This window comes from Arachis hypogaea, chromosome 19, assembly GCF_003086295.3.
Source record: "Arachis hypogaea cultivar Tifrunner chromosome 19, arahy.Tifrunner.gnm2.J5K5, whole genome shotgun sequence".
Taxonomy (NCBI): Eukaryota; Viridiplantae; Streptophyta; class Magnoliopsida; order Fabales; family Fabaceae; genus Arachis; species Arachis hypogaea.
Window position 1 is genome coordinate 158,614,495 of NC_092054.1, and position 9,934 is coordinate 158,624,428.

Below are 9,934 nucleotides of genomic sequence, written 5' to 3' on the forward strand. Positions count from 1 at the left end.
AAACTAACCATTAATTATATTGGTAAGGAGTGATCCATGGCAAAAAAAAAAAAAAAAAAAAGATTGAGTGAGAGGACATGAGATAGTAATGAAGTCGGTGCTGACTATACTGGGGAAGAACGAAGAAGTTACAAGCCATGGGAATTCAACGACTCGTTAAGGAATGATGCACTATAGAAAGAGATTGCATGAAAGGCGGGTAGAATTTTAATATTTTAAGAAATTATACAATTACCCATCTCAAATAATAAATTACAAAATAACCCAACTATAGTTAAGATAATAACCAATTAAAGTGTGATACATCGTGAATGGTAACTTACATGTTATTTTAGAGGGGGTAAGGTAGAATTCACCAATAAACAATTATTTTGAAACTAAATTAAACTTGCAATCCGTTATGTTGTAAGATTCAGTTTCTGCCCAAAATTTAACAGATTCCCTCTTTTATTATTCATGAATCATGATGATGTCCCTCTTATTACATAGTTTTATTATTTCACACTGAAGAGAGGGAACTGTTCTTTCAATTTTGAAGTTATCCTTTTCCGCAGGGGGATTTGAAAAATCCAAAATACTAAGATATTGTATTTGTGAGTGTCTTTATATTTATACCCTGAAATATAATTACTAGACAGATTTATAAATAAGTGTTTAGCAGCATTTATTTTTTTAATTTCGAGTTGGTTTTTAGAAATAATGACTGAATGATTAGAGGAGGTCTACATCATATATAGAGTATAATAATATCGTTTAATTCATATAGTCATTCTATTTAATAAGATAAGATTTTATTGTTATTGTTTTAAAAATAAACACAATTTTATTTGACAATATAAGTTTTAGGAAATGGAACGTCTCTTTAGTTTTAAAAATAGAATAATATAAAATATTAAAAATAAAAATATGTTAATTTTTAATATCTTTATATTTATGTAATATTTGTTAAACATATAATTTTGTGTTTTATATTTATATTTTAGTATCCTATACTTGTAAATAAATATATATTAATAATTACTTTAATTAAATTCATGGTAGGGCCATAATGTGGCAACCCATCCTAAACAACAAGAGGGCACAATTATAGTAGCTAGAATCTCGATTTAACTCTTAAAATTTTTCGATATTACGATTTTAAATGAGTTTATCGATTTTACGAAATTTGTACTAAATCTGACGATTTTACGATTTAAATCTTATTAAGATTTTACGTTTGATTTACTTTTCCGATTTCACGTAAAATTTCGATTTTCACTACCTTACATATTTTTACATAATAATATAAAGCTTTTCTTCTTTTAGAATAGAATATATACAAATTAAAAGAGACACCAAAAAAGAATGCAAATTAAAAGGCTACGCTTTAAATTTTCCATCTTTCAAGAAAAACCATTATTAAGTATGGAAAAAAAAAATATTGAATAGTGGCAGTGGCCCCCCATCCCTTGTTCATGCAAATCATCCAAAAATATTATAAGAGACAGGAATGGGGCACCCACTTAGTATAGACTCATTAATTTACTCACCCCCCATTTTAATTTCTGTCGTATATATGATTATATATGTAAATGATATTGTTGCTCACAATATTCTTTGCATAAATAAAACCCAAAAATATATATATATATATATATATATATACATATATATATATGTATATATATATATATATATATGCCATTAATTTGTTTTCGTTTACCTCCCTCTATTTTATCCTATACAAATTAAAACTCAACCTTAGCTTAGAGAGGAACAAGCTAAGTGAGTGACAAAGATATAATAATAATGATAATAACAATAATAAACAATAATTGTTTTGAAACGTGAATATAATAATCTATAGATGTATTCTTTTACTCTAGGCAAAATTAAAACCTGCCAAAAAGGCTATGGTAATAAATAATTGGTTCATGCAAAGGAACAAATTAAATTTATGTAGCTTTGCATAGTAATTTGATTTTGTTTCTCTTATAGGAATGATTGAAAACAAAGAGAAAAGCAATGCAGAAGCATATCAGGAGGAATATGAAGTTTCTTTAGGAAATTATTCTTGAATCCAAAAATAGGAATAGACATAGTTCACATAATTAATAATTTAATATTGTAACAACTTTGAGACCCACATTACTTTTAATTTCCATTCAAGTAATCACATTATTTTAGCACATATAATTAGTATTTTTATTCGTAATAATATTATAAAAATATATTTTTTTAAATTATGTCAATTTTATTTTGATATTATAGATGATGGTACAAAAAATTATAAAATTAAACTACTTTTATAAAAAAGTTATATGAAGTCTCATTAGTTAAGAAGATTAGAATCTCCATACATAAAAAAAAAATTAAATAATAAGAATTTTAGTCATTATTTTCATGTAAAAGAGTTTAATTTTTTACTAATAATTAATTTTAATATTTGTTATCTAAAATTTGAAAGAATTTAGCGTGTATATTTTTACATTTGATTAAGTATTAAGTCTGTTTTACAAATAAAAATAATTAATTTTTATGCTTACTACTTAAAAATAATATTTTTTTATGTATATAAAAATATCATTAGATATTAGCATCAAAAAGTTATATTGATAGTTGTAAAATTAACTCAAAATTTTTTTTAAAAGACAATTTAATCTTGATTCTAACTTTTAATCACAATATTAGTATTTTCTCTAAATTATATGTAATAAGTATTTGAAAAAAGAAGAGAAGTGAAAATATAAGCTAGAAAGATAAGCAGTAAAATTTTAAAATTAAATAAAAAATATGTATATAATAATAATAATAATAATAATAATAATAATAATAATAATAATAATAATATATTTTATTTGAATTATATTATATTGTTAATTTTATTTGTTGTAGAACAGAAATGTAGAGAAAAATAGAAAATGGGAGAAAAGAGAGAAAAAGATAAAGAATAAGAATGAGAGAGAGAGAGTTTGTTAATTTTGGAAGAAAAAGTTTTATTTTAATTGTAATAAAAAAATATTTAGTGACACATTTTGATTTGTCAAATTACTAATATAAATTATAAATTATATATAGATTGTGATGGATAGAGAGAAATAGAAAATAGAGAATGGCAGATAAGAGAATGTAGGAAGAGCGTTTATTACTTTTAGAAGAAAATATTTTCTCTCAATTTTAATAAGAGAGTGTTAGTTAGTAATACATAATATAGTTATATTTCAATTTTAATATTTTAATTTTAATTTAATTTGAATGTAATTAGAGAATGTCATATTGTACATTTGATTGTTAAATTTGTAATTAGTTATTGATAATAATACATAATAGAGATAAAGCGGTGAAATAATAGAAGAGATAAAGAAATGAAAGGAGAGGAGTGAAGAACTCTTTAGTATTTAATTTTAATTGTAATAAGAGAATGACATGTATGTGGTATATTTTTGTTGTAAAATTAGTAATGTATAATAAATAATAGATTAAATTTTTGAGGCAAACATTGAGATTATATCATGTGTTGGCAGTCCAATAAATAAATGTGTGTCCACATTTAAATAGTGGCTACTTAAAGTGTGAATTAGTGCTATTTCTGGTTCTGCTTTGTGTGTGTCTATATCGTCCCATGCACTGCCATAAACATGAATAAAATTGAAGCTTATTAGGAAAAGGTACAGACACATTTCAGCAATAATGGATGCAATGCAAATTCCATTCTTACCACTATGGACAAAGTGACAAGCAAGGGGTTATTATTGTTATATATATGTAATGAATAATGATGTATGTAACGCAAATATATTGTTATTATTATTATCCAGTAGTGGAATATAATACTTAATCCTCTCATTACATTATGGATTATGTTACTTCATTCAAAGTGTAAAATGAGAGTACCCACTGAAATTGAAATAACCCAAAGATCACGGCACATACTAGCTAGCATGTACTCTATTGCACGTTTTTGGCAGAAATAATTATGGATTTTCTGAAGGAAGCAGATAGATTCCACCGCTAAACAGTTAAACATATCAATGCCTTGTACTACACTATTAATTATTAGCTTCAATGGTTTTCGATCAATGAAATAAGTGTGCTTCGGCAAAATAATTTGATTATTTTTATTTTTTTTGTTTGTCCACGGTATCTCCCAACTCGACAGGTCAAGGATTAATCTATCGTGAATCAGAACTCCATTTAAGAGTCTGCCGTTGGCCAATAAATTGCTGCATGCACAAGACAGGATTCGAATCCCCGACACTTGCTTAAGTAGACGAGTGGGTTGGTTGATTATTTTTATTTTGTGATTTTCTTGATGCACCTAAAATTTAAATAAAAAAGGACCCATGCCAATATTTTTTCCCTTCATATCATATAGAAATAATTGTGTTTTATTTTTGTTACACTTTCAATGAAAAGAACAAATAACCATCTTATACGTATAGTCGTATACATAAAAAATCAAATACAAAATTAATTATCGATATAAAATATATATTAAAAATAAATTAAATAATATATATATATATTTATATTTAAAAAATTGTTAATAGAGTCACTAGCGAACTGATACAACTTGTGAGATAAAAAACAAAGCTATTTTTTGTTACAATAAAAACTAAACTCTTTTATTTTTAGTTTTAGTCCAAACATAATTGGGCCACCTCGACAATAAAGTTGAAAGCATAAATTGGGCCACCAGATCAAATAAACAGATATACCCATGCAATATACGGTGACTTCTAATGCTAAAAAAGTTAAAAAGGAAAGAGAGAAAGAAAAGAAAATTGTAAATATTAGTAGATATGGTGGCAAATTCAAAAATATAAAATTTGTTTTGGACTTTTGGGACAGATTTTGAATTGAGTTATGTTAGTGTACACTAAAATCAGTCATCAAAGTCAGTCACTAATATAAAATACATGTTGAAATATAAATACACATTGAAATTAAATTAAACCACACATGTATTTATACACAAATACATTGGTGGCTGATTTTAGTGACTGATTTTGGTGTACAAATAGCATTATACTACGTGTACACTAAAATTAGCCACTAAAGTCAGCCACCAGTATAAAATACATATTGAAATATAAATACACATTGAAAATAAATTAAACCACAAGTGTATTAATAAATTATTTGTACTGTTATGGGAAACTCCATAAAATAGAATAGTTTGCCATGCATCTTTATGGATTTCAATGGCATCCAATTATTTATGAAGACTTTGCCATTATTCAATATTGAAAAATGAATATCTTCATCACCATCATCATCATTATTATTAATGTATATATGCTTGACTCCATTATTAATGTTTTCAGTCCGTTCATCATCATTATTCCAACAACAAGAAGTAATTAAAGAAGCCTATCTAGTAGGATCAGCATTGAAAAAAAATAAATGGGAAGTGCTAATAATACTATGTATATATTTGATTATGATCAGCACACTGCTTTGGAAGCCCAATAAATAGATCAGTCTCCACCTCCAAAGTGTGATGAGTTGTTTCTGTTGCTTCCTCTTCTCTGTGCTTCGATGGTTTTTCCATGCACTGCCATCAACAATATAATTTAGTAGAAATGATATAATAGTTTATGAGATATATTAATAAGGAGATATAGCTAACACTTGTGACAAAATAATCCTGTGTTCTTGATTGCACTCATTTTATGTTACACAATATTTTTCACAGTTTTTAATTGTAGTATATAGAAAAAGGAAACTATATATACCTGTTTAATAACTTCAAAAGTGAGAATCCCACCTATAAATAGGATCCAAAAGTCCCTGTATATAAATACAAAAATACTATTCGTATACTAAAATTAGCTACTTAATTTATTTTCAATATATATTTTATATTAAATGACTTTAGTGGTTGATTTTAGTATCTAAGTATAAACAGCTGATTCAATTTGATGCACGTGTCATGCAGACCTAGTTGTATATGTATTATATGCTAATATAATAGCCTTTTATTTTGTGGTTTTAATTTGGTGCAGTGCTGTAACTTATCAAAATCATTAATCATATACACTGATTAGTAAAGGATCTCACCATTGCACTTAATCGGGCATTTTCTTTGAGCAAGTTTCTCTCCTGAAAAATATGCGAGGCATTAATCTGCCAAGTCTATATATATATTTAGTAACTAAGGTAGTGTTTGTTTTGAGGTATTGGGACAAAGACTGAAAGATTGAGACTCAGTATTATGTTTGTTGACTTAGAGATTGGTACTAAAATTTCTGTCTCTGTCCCTAAAATTTCAATATTTCAGTACCTCCAAAAAGTGAGGACACAAGGGATTGAAATTTTAAAAAACAGAGACTGAAACTTTAATAACATTTTATACCTAAAATACGCTGATTTCAATTAATTAATTCTAATTTTACCTTTTGTACAAATTAAATTAGAATTTTATTCTTGTTTTAATTTCTGTCTCCCACTTTACACCAAACAGAATACTAAAATTTATTTCTGTCTCTGTGTTTTAGTCTCTGTCTCTTAGTCTCTGTCTCTCAGTCTCTGTCTTTCAATCTCTATCTCTCCACCAAACGCTACCAAGAGTTTCCAATTAATTTGTAGCATTTAGCTAAAAAGTAGTTACCTTGCTCTGTAGTTGCTCGATTTGCTCCTTAAATAGTTGAGTCTGTTGAAATAAATAAATAAAGACCAACAATTTAACAATGAGCAATGATATATGTATACTAAAATCAGCCACTAAAATCAGTCACCAGTATAAAATATATGTTGAAATATAAATACACATTAAAAATAATTTAATTCACACATGTATTTATACACAAATATATTAATGGCGGATTTTAATGGCTGATTTTGATGTACAAATAGTATTTTTGTTTAAGAATATATAAAGATATTAGCATTTTTTATTCTGTTATCTCATCATAACTGAATTTGCTCATTTACCTTTCTCACACGGATGCATTGCAAACTTGTATGGAGCTTGTCCTCCATTTGTTGGATTTCATCAAAAGAAGAAGAACTCAAGCAGTGTCCCAGCATCTTCCTAACACATTCAAGCAATAACTAACAAAACAACTCCAAGTTTAATTTATCCTCTAATTTTTAAAACTCAAATAGATTCATCTTCTTTACAAATGTCGATTGTATTATTATTTAGAGTAAAGTATCGTTTTTGTCTTCAGCGTTTGGGGTAAATCCTATTTGTGTCCCTAACGTTTAAATCGTCCTATTTGTATCCCTAATGTTTGAAAAAATGATTTAATGTTATCCTGCCATCAATTACACATCATAAACGCTTTAGTCTGAGTTTTAAAAATCTCTTCTTGAAGTTATAATACAAATCTCTGGGATAGAATCGATGATCTACTCCGAAAAATAACTCATCAAATGTTGAAACTAATTCCTACAACATTTACATAATTCACTTTTCTAGGGATATAATTGAATCTAAACACAAATAGTGGGTATAATATTAAAATCGAGCACATTCAAGTGAGACTTAATTGAGAATGAATACATCAAAGTGAGAATAATTGAAAAATATAATCTGATTTGTTAGTATAATTGATAGTAGGATAACATTGAATCACTTTTATAAACATTAAAGATACAAATAGGATAATTTAAACGTTAGGAACATAAATAGAACTTACCCCAAACTTTGGGGACAAAAACGATACTCTATTATCTAAAAGTAGTAAGAGAACAAATTTAAAAAGAACAAACAAAGCGACATCATTTAGTATTTCATCGTAGAGATTGTAAGCAAGAATTAATTTAGCTTTTGTCTCTATTAAAATGTTTAATTCAATTTATAAAATTACAGAATATAATTTCAAAAATAAATTGAATAAAAAAAATCTATTTTGTAGATTAAATTACACATTTTGAAAAGCTAATTATAATAGGACAAAATAGTAGAAGTGACCTTCTAGACAGTTCAAGAATCTCAATTTTTTCTTCCATGCTTGCGGAGTCAAACTTGAGTTTCTGCACGCAAAATAGTAGAAAGATCTAGTGACTAGCTAGTAATGTATAAATTTTACTATATAATTAAGAGAAACTCGACTCTAAAAGAGAACATAAAAAAAAAAAGGTTTCAACATACAATAAATAAATAAATAATTCAAATTCCAAGATTTATCATTTGTAACGTTAAACAAAGACATAAAAACATTGCGCAGACATATATAAGTACTAATGTTTGGTGACTAATAATAATAAATGATTTTCATCCTTAGAAGTTAGCACATGTCATCATTAGAAAGTAAAAGTAACAATTTTTCCATTACTATTTTGATCCAAACCTGGATATAATCCTCTCTTAACTTGTTGTGTGGAAACTCTCCGGTATATTCCTGGTAGCGTTCCAATATCTTTGAAATGCTGAAGTATAATTAAGAAACAATAATATATACTATGTGAGAATTTAAAATCATATATTTCACATCAGTTAGTTGAAACATATAGCTTTATGGATATAGACTTTAGAGGTTGTAGATTTCCTTAATCATTACTTGGTTAAGGAAATGGAGGAAATTAAGGACTTCAATATCTTCAAATTATTATTTCAAGAATTTAATTTTAATATAGTAATAACGTTCTAAGAGAGTCTTATACATTATTTATTAAATCATGTATTATTACATTACTCTAAACAATTATTTTCACAATTATTCTAAAATAATCATTAAAAAATACAAATATAACTGAGCGATCCTGTAAAATAGTATATTAAAGTGGCAACTAAGATTGATGATACAATCAAATAATATATAGATAATTATTGTACGTAGGATAAGTCTTTTAATTAGCCACCAGATAATACTATCTCAAAGGGCGGGGTGGATCCTTTAGTGACTATGAGTGTGTACAAAGATGAGAAATTAAAGATTATCAAAATAATGCTAGATAGAGAATATTTAAAATTATTTTATATAATATAATATCTATAATTTTATATATATATATATATATATAATAGTAACAATAAAAGTAGATAGCCAATGAATAATAGCTCAAATGACATAATCTTCCTATAGTCAATTAAAAAGTTACGGGTTCGAGTCACCTATCTTTAGTAAAAAAAAAAAAAAAACAATAGAAGTAGATAAGAGCGATTAATTAATAATTACAGAAATTAAAGTACAGATACAGTTGTATGATGAGTCCATATGAGAATTGAGAGTAAGGAAAATTAAAGTAAAATAGGTTGAAGGATGAAGAATTACTGAGAAGAAGTTGATGAGAACTCAAATAAGGTTCCCTTTTGGGAGAATATTATGACACCAACTTGTGCATCACAGAGAACAGATAACTCATGAGCTTTCTTTAAAAGACCATTTCTGCGCTTTGAAAACGTCACTTTTCGGTTACATTCATTCTCTATTCTCTTCATCTCAGTCTTTCCCCTCACCATCTCGATCCAGATCCTCCTGCACCAACAAATTACCCTTCATTATTCTTCTCAAGCCCTAGCTATTTATAGCTACATAGATCAACATACATGAGTACGGAACAAAAATATTATATTTATTACGAGAAAGTAACATATATTATATTATTAAAGAAAAGCAATTAAAGCAAAAAACAAATTAAAGAAAATGAACAAAAGTTGAGGTTTTATATATATATATCCACGAACTCCAAATGGATCTTACAATAGCTAGCTAGTAAGTACTGTGTAGAAGATCAGAAGGTAGATCAAAGAGATGAGGAAGTGAGGGTGAAAGAATGAAAGAAAGAAAGGTATTTGAGCTGAAACCCTAACTCTAGCTTGCTTTGTGGAGATTCTTCAACTGTCGTTGGAAACTTATTCCTGTTAATTTTGAGCCACAAACACATGTTTAGTTTTCTTCCTTTACCTTCTGGATTCTGGGTACGAACACTACTTTAGTTTCCTTATTCCTTTTCTATTTTTGTCGTACCCCAAAAAAGTAACACCAAATTCTGCCAAAAGAAT

At 26.9% G+C, this 9,934-nt stretch overlaps 1 protein-coding gene across 7 annotated transcripts; it reads right to left on the bottom strand.

Moving 5' to 3' along the window:
* Positions 1 to 5,225: 5,225 nt before the first annotated feature.
* Positions 5,226 to 9,934, bottom strand: LOC112776528 (MADS-box protein AGL42). Of its 7 annotated transcripts, none has more exons than XM_072226579.1 (9): positions 9,837 to 9,934; positions 9,204 to 9,407; positions 8,280 to 8,358; positions 7,901 to 7,962; positions 6,916 to 7,015; positions 6,593 to 6,634; positions 6,043 to 6,084; positions 5,718 to 5,749; positions 5,226 to 5,536 (listed from the first exon to the last, which is right to left on the bottom strand). In XM_072226579.1, exons 2-9 carry the CDS (start codon positions 9,389 to 9,391, stop codon positions 5,353 to 5,355), a joined length of 729 nt encoding a protein of 242 aa, XP_072082680.1. In that variant the 5' UTR covers positions 9,392 to 9,407; positions 9,837 to 9,934; the 3' UTR covers positions 5,226 to 5,352. The 7 variants fall into 7 exon arrangements, with proteins under 7 accessions (XP_072082680.1, XP_072082677.1, XP_072082683.1 ...); XM_072226576.1 differs by having other exon boundaries at positions 9,743 to 9,924; XM_072226582.1 differs by having other exon boundaries at positions 5,718 to 5,772; positions 9,743 to 9,923.

Bases quoted from the DNA above. Each gene is read 5' to 3' on its own strand.
- LOC112776528 (XM_072226576.1), bottom strand. From the start codon at position 9,816: ATGTGTTTGTGGCTCAAAATTAACAGGAATAAGTTTCCAACGACAGTT. The intron at 7,963-8,279 runs GTTTGGATCAAA...TTTTGCGTGCAG, and splicing joins TAAGAGAGGATTATATCCAG to AAACTCAAGTTTGACTCCGC. The intron at 7,016-7,900 runs GTCACTTCTACT...TGAATGTGTTAG, and splicing joins ATTCTTGAACTGTCTAGAAG to GAAGATGCTGGGACACTGCT.